Source organism: Tenrec ecaudatus, chromosome 6 (assembly GCF_050624435.1).
Source record: "Tenrec ecaudatus isolate mTenEca1 chromosome 6, mTenEca1.hap1, whole genome shotgun sequence".
NCBI classification, from domain to species: Eukaryota; Metazoa; Chordata; class Mammalia; order Afrosoricida; family Tenrecidae; genus Tenrec; species Tenrec ecaudatus.
Window position 1 is genome coordinate 9,404,486 of NC_134535.1, and position 16,455 is coordinate 9,420,940.

At 56.5% G+C, this 16,455-nt stretch overlaps 1 protein-coding gene across 1 annotated transcript in view; it reads left to right on the top strand.

The window, feature by feature from the left end:
• The window catches only part of CACNA1I (calcium voltage-gated channel subunit alpha1 I), a 125,564-nt gene that overhangs the window by 23,135 nt on the left and 85,974 nt on the right, over positions 1-16,455 (top strand). Inside the window, exons 2-3 of the mRNA XM_075552618.1 lie at positions 4,741-4,852; positions 6,157-6,290. Coding sequence (XP_075408733.1) covers positions 4,741-4,852; positions 6,157-6,290 — 246 coding nt within the window. The remainder of the gene's footprint in view (positions 1-4,740; positions 4,853-6,156; positions 6,291-16,455) is intronic.

Genomic DNA, 16,455 nt, shown 5'->3' on the forward strand with positions numbered 1-16,455 from the left:
GCTGTCGTTGGTTCCGACTCATGTACAACCAACCCTATATGCAACAGAACACAACACTGCCTGGTTCCACACCATCCTAACAGGACAACAGTCCGCTGCCCCTCTGCTTTCCCAAGTATGAAGTCCTTTTTCAGGGACTGGTCTCTCCTGACCACAAATCCAAAGTCTGTGGGAGGAAGTCCACCCATCCTTGCTTCTAAGGTGCATTCTGGCTGAACGCCTTCTTCCAAGACAGGTGTTTGTTCTTCGGTTGGCTCATGGTACTTCCAGTGGGCTGCGCCAGCATCATTCAAATGCAGTGATCCTTCTCTGACCGTCCTTATCAACTGTCCAACTTTCACATGCCATGGTCCTGGTGCCGTAGCGGGTGGCTAAATGCAAGGTCAGTAGTTCAAAACCACCAGTTGCTCCCATGGAGAAAGATGAGACTTTCTACACCCGTCAAGATTTATAGCCTTGGAAACCCATGGGAGTGGGTGTGGGTAGGGGGCTGCAAATCTACTTTGCCCTATAGGGTTGAGAGGTCATAGGTCAGACCTATGAGTTTGAGTCAAGCACACCCTAGTCTCCAAGGTAACAGCCTTGCTCTTCAACACGTCACAGGTTGCTTGCAGTAAATTTACCCAACGTATCCTTTGATTTCTTGACGCTGACTATGGACGCGAGTAGAATGATATCCTTGACTCAGTCTTGTCTCCGTTTATCTTGATGTGGTCTGTTGGTTCAGCTGTGAGGAGTTGGGTGGTCTTTACACTGGCTTGTAACCCACACCGAAGGCTGCAGTCGTGTTGATTGCAGGGAGCTAATAAGCCTCCTTCCAGTCCTTATACCACGCCATGTTCTTTTCCACACAGGCCAGCTTGTCTGATGGTTGGCTCAGCACACAGCTGGAATAAGTATGGTGAGAGGCCACAGCCCTGCCGCACATCTTCCCTCATTTCAAACCGCTCCACAGTCCTTTGTTCTGTTCAAACAACTGCCTCCCTCTTGGTACACGTCTAGGCTCAGCGGGAGCACTCTGAAGTGTTCTGGGATTCCCATTCTTCTCAATGTTAGCCACAGTTTGTTGTGACGCATTCAGTCAAATGCCTTTGCGTAGACCAAAAAGGACGGACAAATCTCTCCCTGGTCTTCTCTGCTTTCAGCCAGGACCCATCTGACGCCAGCAATGCTCTCCCGTGTGCCACGTTTCTCTGGCACAGAATTTCTGGCCGCTCCTCAGGTATTGCTGCAACTATTGTTGGATCATCTTCCAGCAATATTTGACTTGCACGTGCTATTAACGATATTATCCAGTAATTTCTGAATTCTGTTGGATCGCCAGTCTCTGGAGTGAACACAAATATGACCTCTTCCAGTCAGCTGGCATAACTGAGTGAGTACTTCCAGTCTTTCATCCGCCTGTTGAAGCATCTCAGGTGGTTAGCGGGTCGATTCCAGGAGCCTCGTTTTTTATGAAGGCCTTCCGTGCAGCGGGGACTTCTTCCTTCAGGACGAAGGGAGGTTCTTGATCATAGGTCACCTCTGGAAACGGTGCCTCTGTGTATTCTTTCCACCTTCTTTGCATGCTTCCCGCATCCGTCAGTATTTTGTTCATAGAATCCTCCAGTGTTGCAACCAGAGGCCGGTATTTTCCCTTCTGTTCTTTTGTGTGTGTGTGTGTGTGTGTGTGTGAAGAACTAGAGTTGATTTTAGGCTTTTGGTTTGTATTAAATGTGTGTGCCTGTGCGTGTGGACATGTGTGCACACGCACCTATGTGTGCATACCGTGCAGTTTGTCACTCTGAACGGTCTCTACTGTGACGCAGACATTCGCAGTGGACAGATGGCCTTCTGCTGTCGGGACCCAGGCTGGATGTGACTCTGCCACGTGGCCAGAGCTGTCCGGCTGAGCTCGGCTGGCAGCCTGCGTCCGTGAACCACAGGGAGTGGCATGGTGAGACTCCACAGCCTCTCTGGACCTTGACTGCGCTGAATCCTTCCGTTCTTTCAGCTTGAGATGTGCTGACTGTGTTCTTCCTCCGTGGCTTTTAACCTCAAGGCCTCTGCATGATTCATTCGCATACGCTGTCCTCTTGAGTTACCCTTTGGGATTTTCTGTTCAGCGTAGTTTTTTTGGGGGGGGTGTGCTAAGTGCTAGGAGACCTGGAGCCCGAGAGGGCGGTGGTGGAGGTGGAGAGAGGCTAGCAGGCAGCATCTTAAGAGGAGGCATTGAGGAAGCTAAGTTTCAGAAAGAATGGCTCTTGAGAGCCTTGGGAAGAGGCTTCAGGGAGTGGGGACCAGCACGTGGCAAGGCCCCGGGGTGGCGTGTGGCTGGTGTTCCTGAGGTGTGGCAGGACAAGCGTTGAGGCTGGTGAGGATGGAAGGAGGCCAAATGGGCGTGTGGTAGGGAAGTTGACGGGAACCTGCTGTCCACGGTGAGGACCTGGCAGTTCATTCTGAAGAAGACAGGCTGCCCCACCCAGCAGGGCTTTGCGCAGGGGAAGGCGGTGGTGTGTCGATATTTTTCACTGCTCACCGTTCCTGTAGGGAAGGCGCCTGGGGCTCTTCTGTGGACAGGAAGGCTTGGCTGAGACCCCAGACTCAGTCAGTGCTGGGCCTGGAGTTCAAGGCAGGTCCCCTGAATCATGGGCAGTGCCCCTCCTGGTCACTGCTGTTGTAGCACCGGAGAGGCCCTGCCCCCCTCGCCCCTGGCCCCATTGCTTAGCTTATGGAGGTGAACAAGGATAGGGCTGGGAATTGGGCGTCTCATTGTCCCATCAGCTTCCCTCCTTAGGGAAGGAGATCACCTCCCGGCTCTAGTCATTGCTTCCTGATTCAGCCAGGCTTCTTGTCTGGAAGTTCACCCTCGAGTCTGACTTCAGTCCTTCATGCTCTGTGTGGTTTATGTCCACTTTGCCTTAGATAGGCCTCTTTCAACTAGACACAGATTTCCGGGGTCTGAGGGGTTGGTCAAGGCGGGAGACCCCAGTGGGTGGGCTAGCCTTCTGATCTGGGGAGAGATGAGGGCTGTAAGTGACAATCCGGAGCCCCTCGGACCACCCACCTGCCTGGGATAGGCTTCTCCAGGTGCATCGGGAGGGTTGGGGCTGTGTTGAAAGAGGTCACAGGTGGGTAGGAGGGGCCCATGGAGGGAGGGAGAGGAGGTGAGGTGAGGACAGTGGAGGGGCAGCCCGGGTGGGCACTGGGTAGTTGTGAGCGCTGCCCAGAGGCCCTGCCCCCACCTGCTGCTTTAGGAAGTGGCCCACAGAGCTCGAGTGACTTTTGTTTGGAAGATATTTTTTTTGCTAATAAAAAGTTTTGTTTAGCTCTTCACTACACCCACAGTCGCTTTCCTTGTTAGGGTGTGAGGCAGGGACCGAGCCTTAGTTTTTCCTCTAAGGTATTCATCCAGTTGACCCAGCACCATTGACTTAAAAGACCGTCTTTCCCTGCACAGCGCTGAATAAATCAAGTGATCTAATTTACATCTGAGGCGCCATGGTGGCACTCTGGGGACAAGCATGGGGTGGTTGACGCCCATCAGCTGCTCCGCCCATCGGCTCCTGTGACGGTGGACAGCCTCAGAAACCCCGCCCTGAGCCAGAGCAGACTGGAGGGCAGGTTTTGATTCATACTTGTGAGTCTCCCCTATTCCGTTCCCTTGGACCATTTGTCCACATGCCAACGCCACAATGCCTTACACACCACCAAGCCAGACTGTCACGGACTCGATGCTGACTCATAGCAACCCTATGGGACAGGGAAGAACTGCCCCTGTGGGCTTCCCAGACTCCAGCTCTTTAGGGGAGTAGAGAGCCCCCGTCTTTCTCCCACAGAGCAGATGGTGGTCTTGAACTTCTGACCTGATGGTTAGCAGCCTGATGCGTCATCCGTACACCACCGTGGCTCATCTTGCCATCCATACCCAGTCTGGGTAACTGGTTGTCCACCTCCTACGGCTTTGTTCTTCTTCAAGGTGGTTGTCGATTCTGGCTCGCTCTTGGGTTTCTTTGTTTGGATACACCACTTGGTGGAAATATTATTCATGAATCAGGAAATTCACACGTGAAGTTGCAATTCAGTGGATTTGAGTATATTCACAGATCTGTGTAATCGTCACCACAGTCAAGGCTGGCACATTTTTATCCCCTTAAAAACTAACTCTTTAGCGATCATTCCTGATTTCCCGCAGCCCAAAGCAGCCACCTCCCGGCCCTACAAACCCAGTTGCTGTCCATACAGTCGGTTCTGACTCACCATGTTGCAACTTTTCCACATAGGAGGCCCAAGTTGTGGGTCACCCTGCTCAGTGCAGAGATGGGACCTGGGTCCACCACTGAGCAGACCAGAGGGCACCATGGGAAGGACAGCGGGCAGCTAGCCAATGTCAGCCACCTTGCCCGACCTGGGCCTGGGCCATAGAAGCAGGCAGAGATGGAGAATCACAGTGAGGGAGGGCAGAGGGGAGAAGGTCAGAGGACGGTGGTTAGAGGAGGAGGAGGAGGAGGCAGGACTGGCCTGAGGGAAGCTCTCCAGCGGGGGCAGTGGGGAGGGTTCCTTGCAGGTGGTGGTTCGCTGGACTTGGGCCCCGGGGAGGGTGTGACCTCAAAGTCTTTGCGAACCTGGGCAGGACCCATTCAGGGGATGGAGATGCCTGTATGTGTTCTTGAGGGGCGGGGCTAGGACATTTCAGACCCTCCTCCTGCCCCGCCCCCGCCCCGCGCCCTCTGAGTGTTTCATCCTTGACCTGTTGTGCACGTGGTTTGAGTGTGTCAGCATGCTGGTCATCCTGCTGAACTGCGTGACCCTGGGCATGTACCAGCCCTGCGACGACATGGACTGCCTGTCCGACAGATGCAAGATTTTGCAGGTGAGGCTCCGCCCACGCCCCGCACACACCTGCCCCTGCCTTTGCAATGAAGTGCGGTGCCCTCTGGTCTAATGCTTACTACCTGCCACCTCCGGGGTGGCCCCGCCCTAGCCATGCCCACTCCTGCCCCGTGGGTCCCTGCTCTACCCTGGGATCCTCACTCAGCTCCCAGGCCTTCTGGAACGTTCAGGGCTGGCCCTCTGCTCCCTGGGGGCCCACTGGGTGGTACTTGTCATGCCCTCCTGCCAGGCACGTGTTCCCACAGGCTCATCCCATCACCCCACCGCTGTGCGGAGGGTCAGCCCACTGTACAGATGGGTGTGCAACATCACCAGGGTGCCCCGGGAGGGACTGTCAGCTCCCAGTTCTGAACTCAGCAGTGAGGGGCCTCTGAATCCCCTGGGCATTTGTTACACACCCAGCACCCTGGGCTCCCTCCTATCCCTGCAGAACCAGCACCCCGGGGCTGAGAAAGAGCCCTTAGCCAGCTTCCCAGGAGGTGGCAAGCTCTCGAGGCTGTGTGGTGGGGCCCTGTGTGTCTGGACCCCAGCCTGGGGTCTGCTCTTAGGGACCCTGATTGCAGACTCTGGCTTCCCTGTGTCCCTCAGAGGAATCTGGCCCGGCCCTGCTTGCAGCGCCTAGGCAGTCATGTGTCTCAGGCTTGGGGACACACTGGGGGCTCCTTTGTGAGCAGGGGTGGGCGGGGGCAGGGAGAGCCAGACAGACACCCCCCCTGTGTGGCCTGGGGCAAACTGCTTAGCTCTTGGGGTCTCGGTCTCCTCCTCTGTGAGGCGGGGCGAGCTGGGAGTCACTGAGATGAAGTTAGTCCAGAGCTCAGCACTTCTGAGGGACTCAGGATGGGAACAGCACCTCTACACAAACCACCTCCCCCATGGCCTCCCACGGATGGTCATTGTCTTAGAGACCAAGCGGCCCTGACCGTGGGGTCCAAGACAAGTTTGTTCCCTCTCTGGGCCTTCCAGGAGAGACGAGGCTCTCTACTCCTATGAAGGTGTGCAGTCTCAGAAACCCCCAGGATGAGTCCTACTCTGTCCCGTAGGGTTGCCAAGAGTCAGAGGCACTTGGTGGAAGCGTTTGCTTTTTTGAGCATCTGTGGAATGGGTGAATCAGATCAGGATGGCTTTGATTCTCTTCCTGCCCACAAGAGGAAGCTTCCCCAAGTCCTTCCCCACCTCCACCCCGGGCGCCTCCCCCACCCCCCATGTCCCCATGCCACCCCCAGCACCCTGGGGACCTGCTACGGACCCTCCTGCTGCCCCTCTCCTCTTGCCTTCTTCCTGCAGGTCTTTGATGACTTCATCTTCATCTTCTTTGCCATGGAGATGGTGCTCAAGATGGTGGCCCTGGGCATTTTTGGCAAGAAGTGCTACTTGGGGGACACGTGGAACCGCCTGGACTTCTTCATTGTCATGGCCGGGTAGGTGGCGCCCCTCAGATAAGTTCCAGCCTTGGGTGCAGGCCGGATGCCCCCAGGTGACAATGACTAACCTGTATGTGTACATGGGGGTGGGGTGGGGGGGCGTGAGGGGGCTCTGGACCTTTGCTGAATGGGCTGGACAGACAGAATTTCTACCCCACCCTCTTGGGTAAGCCGTATGGCCACAAGATCAGCAGTTCGAAACCACCAGCCACTCCTTGAGCGTGAAAGGAGTAGAAAGAGGAGGCTTTCTACTCCTGTAAGGAGTTCCAGGGTGGGGGGCCCACAGGGGCAGTTCTGCCCTGTCCTCTAGGGTGGCCGTGAGTCAGTCCACTCACAGGCAGCGAGTCTGGTTTGTACTGTGCTTATGTCTTGCCTTGCCAGCTGATCATGGGTCTGCTTTGGTAACATGCTGGGCTGCTAACCACAAAGTCAGCAGTTTGAACCCACCAGCTTCTCCTTGGGAGAAAGAGGACGCTTTCTACTCTTGTAGAAAGTTACAGCCTCATAAACCCACAGGGGCGGTTCTACTCAATCCTCTAGGGTGGCTCTGTGTCGGAACCCACTCGGCGGCAGCACGGTTGGTTTGGTTTGGCTTTATCCTAACTGTGTGACTTAGGAAAGTCACTTAACCTAAGCCTCATGTCCTGCATCTGTGATACGGCACTGCCCGGAACCCCAAGTAAAATACCTGGTTATCAGTAACAGTTGAGCCAGCGCCGACCCAGGGCAGCCCGGTGCTCATCTGGGGACAGCTGGACTCTGGATGGTTTCTTTATATGTAAGCATATCATGCTATCGTTGCTGAGTGCATACGACCAAGCATGCATCTGCTTCCACACGTACAGTTCAGAGACAGAGGTCTTACCCTCGGTGTCCAGGCCCGGTCCATCCTCAGGCTCGTTTCCTGAGTTGTTATTGTCACTGGGTGCTGGCCAGTTGGTCCCAATGGCTCACAGCGGCCCAGACACAACAGAACGCTGCACTGCTGGGTCCTCACGGACGCTCTTGGAGTTGAGCCCATTGCTGCAGCCACTGTGTCGGTCCGTCTTCCTGAGGGTCTTGCTCTTTTTCCATGAGTTGTCCCTCCCCCATGAACAAGAATGCCCCCTAAGGTTCCTCTCTAGTCTTCTCAGTTCCATCCCACGCAGACAGTTCTTCAAAGAGCACTGTGCCCGGGGCACGCCATATACATACTCATGATGCCAACCTCAAGAGCGCTGGTGGTGTAGCGAGTGCTGTAGTGGGCTGCTAGCCACAGTCAGAAGTTCGAATCCGCCACTTGTTCCTCGGGAAAAAGAGGAGGCTGTCTGCTCCCGTAAAGATGTACAGCCCCAGAAACTCGAAGCTGTAGGGTCCTGATGAGTCACAAGTGACTCGATTGTGGTGGGGTTTTCTATGCCAAGCTATTGTTCGGCCCATAAGGTTGGGTCTTCAATAGCTGGTTGCTTTTTCTGAAGCAGGTCCCCTGTCCTTTTCGAGGCACCTGTGGCTGGACTTGAACGTTCGGCCTTTGAGCGAGCAGCTGAGCCCAAGGCTATGTTGGCAGTCGTCAGGGTCTTACAATCTGTCCTGGTTCCTGAAGCGACCGGGGGTCAAGGCATCATTTCTAAAAAAACTTAAGAAGAATGAAAGAACAAAAGGGGGCGGGGGTGGGGAAGGAAGGAGCCACGCACGGATCTAGAATGGAGGAAGCACACCACAGCTACGGGCAACTCGCTCTCGACGATGCAGCACGGTGAGAGTCAGCAGGAGTAGGGTAGAGGTGCTGGAGAAGGGGATGATGGGGTGGACACTAGGCAAGCTCAAACCACGACGGGTTGATAACTTTATAGGGCCAGCTCCTCGACCGAAATCGCCACCAGGCAAAGGCGACAGGTTCGCCTGCGATTTCACGGCGTCTTGGCCTTCGGTAAATAGTGAACATTGGATCCAGGATGGTCCCTTCCCCTCGATCATGAACCATCCTGGAATGGGAGCTGGGATCCCTGGAGGCGTGGTGGGCTTCTGTCCCTGTAAAGAGTTATAGTCTCGCAATCCCACGGGGGTAATTCCACCCTGCCCTACGGGGTCACGAGGAGCCGGCATCGACTCAGGGGCAGGGAGCTTGGTTCTTGGTTTGAGACGGAGCTGCTAAACAATGCTGTGTGGTAGCATGGTGGGGGAAATTCCCCCCCAGCCCCCCCCACTGTATTCCCACGTTTGAGATTTATTTTGCCTCCTTATTCCAAGCATTCATTTGCTCTGCTGGCTCCACTCGCTGCCTCCAGGGAGGCCGCCACCTGCCCTTTCGATGGGAGGCGCCTCCTCTCTGGCTTGGTGGCTGCCTGCTGTCTGCTCCTGTTTACAAAGAAAGAGTTTGCAGGGCTTTTCCAGCGGAGTTCAGAGCCAGCACCGCGAGGTCTCCCGGCCTTTGGATGGGGCGGGTCACGGGCTGGGGTAGGAGGCTGACAGTTTGGGCAGGTGCACAGGGTCCCACATTTGGTTTAACGCCGGGCTATCAACCCTTAGAAACCCTTCAGCCTTTATGAGCCGTTTTGCCCCGGCCCAGGCCTTCCTGGCTGGAGGTCAGCCACCACGGGCTGTTTGACACCTGAGTCGTGGGCATGGAAGGGTCCAGCCCTGTGCTGGATGCTGGGGTCTCAGGGGCCTGACCCCATCCTCACGGCCCAGAACAGGAAGTGACTGGGATGGTGTGGGTGGGGAGGGCAGGCCCAGACCTCCAGACTCTTCCCACCCAGGACCCATCCCCAGAGCTGCCCGCCCGCTCCCCGCAGTCCCACCCAACCCGGTGCTATAAATGTTCTGTTTCCCGAGTAACAGGGCCTGACATCCAAGGATGTCTCTCCCTTCCTGCCCCGCCCCTTCCCCAAATTACTGCCTCCCTCCTCAAGCTGTGGAGGGAGATTCAGACACTCTGAGCTGGAAGGTTCCTTAGAGGGCAGGGCCTTCAACTGCACAGGGAGTGTAATTATCTGGCAGGCTTAGCAGGGCCCCAGAGGCCAGCCCCTGCTTGCCCGCTGCCACTGCAGGGAACTCACCCCGCACAGGGCGGCGTAGCCCGAATTGGGGCAGGTCTTAAAGGACACTCTGTTTGGTAGAGATGGATTAACACAGTCACTGCAACAGTGGGCTCAAGCCTGCCAGCGGTCACGAAGAGGACATGGGATTCAGCAGCGTGGTCCTTGGTCACGCACGCAAGGTCACCCATTGTGCATCGAAGCCTCTGGGAGGTATGTTCTGACCCAGAGCCAAACTCTGTCCTCCTGTCCCTTCCACCTGATGGTAGCATTCGTCCACGCTTTTTCTCCAAGGCAACTTTATGGAACAGCTACTCCCTGCAGGGCGTCGTGCTGATGGGAGGGTGAGCCAGACGGGCACCATCCACGGGGCATGTGGAAGAGAAAGCAGATGGATCCTGGGTAACTCCAAGTCCATCCCCAGGGTGGCTCAACCCGCCACCACATGTAGAAAGCATGGAACAGGGACTCGGTTTAGGTTGAGGGGACCCTTCCCCAAGGAAAGCTGAGTAAGAGCTGACCAGACAGGGGGCGGGGGCAGGGTGGGGTGTCGGAGGAAGGCGGCAGAGTGGAGCTGAGGGAGCGAGAGCAATGGTGAGTCCAAGCTGTGGGATGAGTCCGGGTCACACGAGGAGGCCTGGAGGCGGCTGGGAAGGGCATCGTGGACACACTCAGAGCAGCCCCTTCGGCAGGTGGGAGGAGGCTTCCTGCCACCTCAAGTCCCCCTTTCTCCAGGTGACCTGTCCTTCGTACCTCCCACCATTTCTCAAAGGACAGCATTCCTACAGATTACCCCTGCTCCTCCCGATGCCAACAGGCACAGCCCCTTTTGCAGTGTGCTGAGGGGGCAGGACCCCAGCCTCCTGATGGGGCTACTAGGTGTGTGTGTGCTGTGCCCGCCCCAGCACCATGTAGAACCGTGGTGACCTGGAGGCCGGCCGTGTGTCCTGCGCGCCCAGGACGGGCTCTGTGTCTGGCCTCTGCCACCGTGCACTGACTGCCGCTGCATCGGTGTGTCCCAGCACTAAGGTTGAGTGTCTTTGTCATGATCTTGTGACATCCTGACCTGGTCACTCATGCCCCCTTCTTCCTGTGATTGGTCAGCCCGGGGCCCAGGGCCCTGTGGTCCCTCACCAGAGACTCTCTGCCAGGGTGACCAGAGCCGCAGCCATCGTCTTGGTGTAGCACTGAACTCACGCTGCTGTCTTATCATTCAAGCTTCATTGTCTGCCCTGGTCCATGAGCTGGTCATGAAATATTCAAGGCTGTCCCGTTGAACCTGAGCTAGCCTTTGCCTGTATTACAGCGCCCATCTCCCTCGGTGCCTCAATCTGATGATGCCACTCCTCCCTCAACCCAAAAAGCAAAAGAGCTTGGCGCAGCCCCTGCCAGTTGCGGGTACAGGCCTGGGCACGCCCGCTAAAAGCTTTTCTGAGGATGCTGGTGCCTGAGGCTGAGCCCGAGCCTGCCTGGCCGGCACCCTGGCAGCCATGAGCCTCACTTTGATTGAGTGGAAGCAGATGGCTACCATGCGCCTTCCACACGCCTCGCGGCCTGCACAGCACTGAACATCGGCTCAGTGCGTGTCAATCTGCCCGGAGCAGCGGGATCACCGGGGAGCACGTGAACATGCAGATTTCTGCTCCTTGCCCCAGTGATCTGGACCTAGCAGGTGTGGGCAGGACCTAGGAACCTGCGTGGTTGCTAGTGCCCAGGCGGCCCTGCTGCATGTGGTCTGTGGATCACTCTCGGAGAAGCCAACTCAGCCAAACCTCCCAGCAGCCCCACAGCCCTCTGTCCAGTTTGGGTTCCCCCAGGAAAGGGAGAACTAGGGGGTGGGGAGGCTCCCTCATCTCCCATCTGTATCCAGGAACTGATAAATTCTTGCTGGAGGACTTTCCGGACGGAGCAGCAGGGACCACACCCAGGAATACTGACCGTCATTCATACTGTGACTGGAACAGCAGCAAAGACACCTGTCCCTGAGGGTCTTGGCCCTGGGGCGGGAAGGACAGGCTGGGCCAGGATTTATCATACCCTGGAAATACCTTTGCCTGAGTGGAGGGGAGGGAACAGCTTCCCGCTCTGACTCTTGTAGGCTCTTGGGAAGCCCAAAGTCCATCTAAATGTTCCTCAGTCCTGGAACGTAGTGGGCACGTGCCTTCTGTGGTGGTTCCCAGAGTGTTCCTTTTGTCCAAAGTGCCCATTAGCGGGGCTTTAAAGAGCAAAGCGAGTGGAGCTGTCTTAGGCCCCGTCCAGGGTTAGGATGCAAATAAACGCAGGCCTTTTGCTGAGTGCTTACGTGTGCCTAACAGGCGCATTATCTTAGAGCAGGACCGAGGCCAGGCCCGTTTCCTAGACGAGGCAGTGTCTTGCCCAAGGTCATAGGATGGGGAAGGGCAAGAGCCAGACATTAAACCTGGTGAGCTTGGCTCCACAGGCCAGGCCGGAGGCCTGATTCTCTACGACTTGCTGGGTGTATTGGTCATGCATGTGTTTGGCGGTAAGGGACAGGCAGCTCAGGCCAGGCAGCTCCAGCAAAGTCCGGTTGATTGGTTGTTTTGCTGACATAACCTGAAGGTCTGAGGTCTGCAGCCGCTGCTCATGGCTTTGCAATGCGGGGCTGGACCTCCCAACTTTCTGGGGTTTTCTTTTGTGGTCACCAGGTGGCTGCTGGAGCCATGGACATCAGGTCCACATTGACAACAGGAAGGAAAGGGGAAGAGAGGCCCAGGCCAGGCTCCCTGGGCTTGTCTATGCTGATCAGGAAAGCAACATTTTCCTTTCAAGAACATTTTCCCGTCCCATCGCACTTGGCCACAACTGGCTCTGTGGCCAACCTCAGCCACAAAGGCATCTAGGAAGCTAGCCATGATCAGAAAATCAGAAAGAGAAGGCACACTGGGGGCTGGGGGGACAGCTCTGAGTCAGCATCCCCCCCCCCTTTCTCCTTCTTTGCCCTTTACCAAGCTGTGGTCCTCCCACGTCTGCAAACCCCGATCACTGTCTGCAGAGCTCTGCCTGGGCTGACAGGGCAGCCCAAATGGAAATCAAAATTGGTATTGAAATCGAAATCAAATACAAAGACCGTACCTGGAGGTCCCTGGCCCCTTGGCCAACTCCACCCTCTGATTTATCCATGCTGGATTCTCCAGGCCTGTCCTCCCTAGGGCGTGGGGATCTGAGTCACCATCCTGGAGTCCCCAGAGCCTGGTCCTGAGCTTACCTGGCACAGGGAGACTCCATAGCATGCTTGCTCCATGTCCTGTGTGAGGGCCCCTCAGAGTGAGGGAGAGAGCATCTGGGCCGTCTTCCTAGGATGAGTTGACCTTGGGTGAGAGGACCTGGGAGTTGGGTGGAAGAGCGTATCATGGGCCCTGCATAGGTCTGTCTGCATGGGAACAGTGGTAGCCACCCTAGGTAAGGATGGGGGTGGGGCGTCATCAGAGATGCTTGGCCAGCTAGCCACCGATCAAAAGTCAGGCAGGTGTCTCAGTTTTATGCAGCAGGGATCCACTCACAATGGGGTGCATCTGAAAAGCTGCAAGACCTCCATCTCTGGGGTTTGCTCCTTGGTGACCAGACGTCCTGCTTTGGGCGGGACAGTCCCGATTTTTAACAATTTGTCCCGCATCACACGGCACTTTAAAAAGTCCCGATTTTTGGAAAGAAAGCACAGCAAGCTAGGGTATACGGTTTTCGGCTGCCATGTGGCTATTTTGCCAGGATATGAGTTTCATCAATGGTGTCCCGCTTTACCAATGTTAAAATCTGGTCATGACCTTCGGGAATCCTGAAAGATGTCACCAGCCTGTGTCCTCCGGTCCCACCAGCCCAACAGTTCCCCTCCTCCGTGAGGACTGCCCTCTCTGGTACTTTCCTTTCAGGTGGCACGTTGGCTGTGGACGGCCCCAGGTTTAGGGCGCAGGTCCACTGGTTTGCTGGAAAGGTGTTCCTTGGTACTCTGTGGTGTGGATTGGCTGGCTTTGGTTATGTGCTCATTTCTGAGCCAATCACTGCAGCCAAGGTGGTTGGCCAGACCTGGACTGAGCCCCACCCCTGCCTCTGGGTGTGAGGTGGGTCCCCCACCCCTACCTTTTGGCCACAGAGTTGGGGGAAGTGGATGGGGAAGTTGCAGGGGTGGCTTAGCCCAGGCTTCGACGGGCAGTGGGGCAGGCAGGAACCACTGTCGGGCGGGGCAGGGCTGGCTCCTCCTGGGGGCTCCGAGGGAGGCCCTGCTGCGCTGGCTTTCAACCTTCGATCCATCGCCCTCTTCTGCTGTGTCGTCTCTTCCCCTGAGGACTCTGGGGGTGGGTTTAGGGGGCACCAGGATGATTTCGACGGACCTCATCTCATGATCTGCAAAGACCTTTCCACAGGTCACCTCCATGGTGGCAGCAATGGCTCGTGCCTTGGCCACCTCTTAATGAGGGGCGCCCATGAGCGTCTTCTGTCCGCCGCCGTTTCCACGGCCAGCCGTGAAATCATGTTGCCGTCGGCGCTCTTTCCCCACAGACGCGCCACTGCGCTGGATGGCAGACACCTCTCAGGCCGGCCCAGCGTGTTGGATTGGGTAAATAAAAGTAGGGGACGCTGAGTTCAATGTGAATCCCAGATCCACAGTGGAATGACGTTTTCGTCTGAGTACGTGCCAGGCGACTGTGGAGATGGAACGGTTTATCGGAAATTCAAACTTCCCTGGGAGTCCTGTCTTTTATCAGCTAACCTCGCCCAGAGCTGAACGGAGGATGTCAGAGACCAGCTTCAGGGGTTGAGGTTCCCAGAGCTTCTGTCTCCACCCTGGGGTGACTTTCCTGGGGTGGGTGGGGAGCTCCCTGGCTCAGCTGCTCATTGTAAGGTTGGGGGTTTGAATCCCCCACTCTCCCCGGAGGTGACTCTGACGAAAGGCCTGGCATTCCTTAGAGTTCTGAGGGAACGCAGTTCTCGGACACTCGTGCGGTCACCAGGAACTGGAATTGATTTGGAGCGGGTGGGGGGTGGGAACTGTCTGGAATGACTTACCTTTGACTCTGGGGTCCCTGCCCCAGACATCCTTCCCACCCAGGCCTCCCTTATTCTGAACTGGACCCAAGCTGGTCTCCCGGTGCCAGTTTCCATGTCAGTTGAGTGGGTCCAATAACGCCTGCTCTTCCGGGTCCCCGATGTGTGTGAGGAGCTGTGGGTGAACTTGGGCGTGTGCGGTGACATGCTGGTGGGAGCAAGGCTCCCTGTGGCTTCTCCACGACCACGTGCTTCCTCCCTGCACCGCCTACTATGTGCTGGTGCCGGGGACACCCGTCGGTAAGGCTGGCGATCTGGTTACCAACCAGATCTGAGTCATCTCTCCTGCCTCCCTACAGCCGATCTGTGATTCCCAGTGTCTCGGCTTCCCTTCCATTAGCTACATCTTAAATTACATCTTAAGAAAGCCCCCGTGGGCCCCTTTCAAAGATTGAGGAAATACCCTATTTTTATCAGTGCCACATAAAAACCCATCTCCTGGGCGGGGTATTTCCTGGAAAGCCGGTGGATCTCAGTCAGTCGATGTCGCAGCTTGTCAGCTCTGAGCTAAAAGGCCTCCCCCACCTCCCCCTCGCTTTGGATTCATGCTTCGAGTTATTTACCTGACAAGCAAAGATGGGCTCTGGCCTTGGTGCTGGGGGGCCATGCTGGGACGCGGAGCCAACCCCTGGCCTGAGGAGCAGGGGCACGTACCGACTGTGCCCGCCTCAGAGCCAGAGGTGTCCCCGTGGTGGAGAGGACACAGTGGACATGAAGCAAGAGAGCATGACTCAGAAAGGCAGGGTGGCGTGGTGCATGCCGGGAGCTGGGGATGCCGTGGCAGCCCTGGAGGCAGGGGGTGTGTGGTGGGCGGTGCTGGGAGACAGGGTCAGAGAGGGGGCGGTGGTGAGTTTCTGGAGGCCCTGCCTGCCTGGGCTTTTTCTGGCAGGTGGTGGGATCCTAGGAAGGGTTGAAACAGGCGCCGTGTGATTCCTGGGCACATGTTAACCGAGGCGGCGAGGAGGCTGGAGAGGATAGCTCGTACTTCCTTGGGCTTACTTGCACCGTGGCTCGAAGCCCTGAGTATATGGCAGGGATGTGGCCTCCTCTCCACACCCAGGGAGTGGCTCAGTGGCTGGTCCGAGCACACATCCAAACAGCAGCAGTGCCGGACTGGGACCAGGGAGGCTGGCGCCCCATCGAGGACGTCACCATCTCTACAGCGGTGGCCCTTGTTTTGGGGTACAAGAGACCCTAACCTCAAATATAATTTAAGGGGGACATCCATGAAGTCTTAAAAGGGACCAAGACAGGGACACAGAGACATCGCCCGGATGAGGGAGGCCGTCAGCAGGAGGTCAAAATGGCATCCAAGGGTCTATTGGGATTCAAAGGAAACTGTCCCAGAGGCCGAGTGCTGGCAGATCGGCGGTCACAGCGACAGGTGGGACCACAGGAGCAGGAAGAGGACCACCATTGGGACATGTGCCTTGCCACAGAGAAGCTCTTACCAGATTGGTCCAGGGCCTTCCGAGCACTATGGACTCCTGACTCTTCCATCTGTCCCCTGTATGGTGACTTCCATCCAGAACACACACACTCAAGCAAGGCCCCAGGAGACACTGTCCTCCCTGGGCTGGCTGGAGAGGGGTGGAGGCAATCTATTTTCCAAGGCCCTCTGCCTGAAGGAAGATTATCTACCCCCCAAATCCCCACAAAACGAATTTCCATTGGGTTGATGCTGACTCATAGCAACCCTATAGCACAGAATAGAGCTGCCCTGTGGGGCTCCAGGGCTGTAAACCCTTGCCTGGAGTAGAAAGCCCTGTCTTTCTCCCTGGGAGAAGCTGGTGGTTTCCACATGCGGATTCTGTGGTTCGCAGCCCAGTGCGTCACCCCTCTGGCACTGGGCGTCCTTAGCTTTAGCTACATCTTGGTTCATGATCAGAGAGTTCGATGGAGGCTCAAGCTACCCGTGGGGATTCTGCAAGTTGGATTTTAGGCTGTGGCTGCCATCTGTACTCTTCTGCAAACCAGGGTGCTCTGCATGCACGCTCTAATACACTGCCCTCATCCGCCTCAGTGGGAGCAGCCTGCCTGCTCTCTGGCTGGCTGAGGGCCGGTGGCTTGAGAGTGAGAGAGGA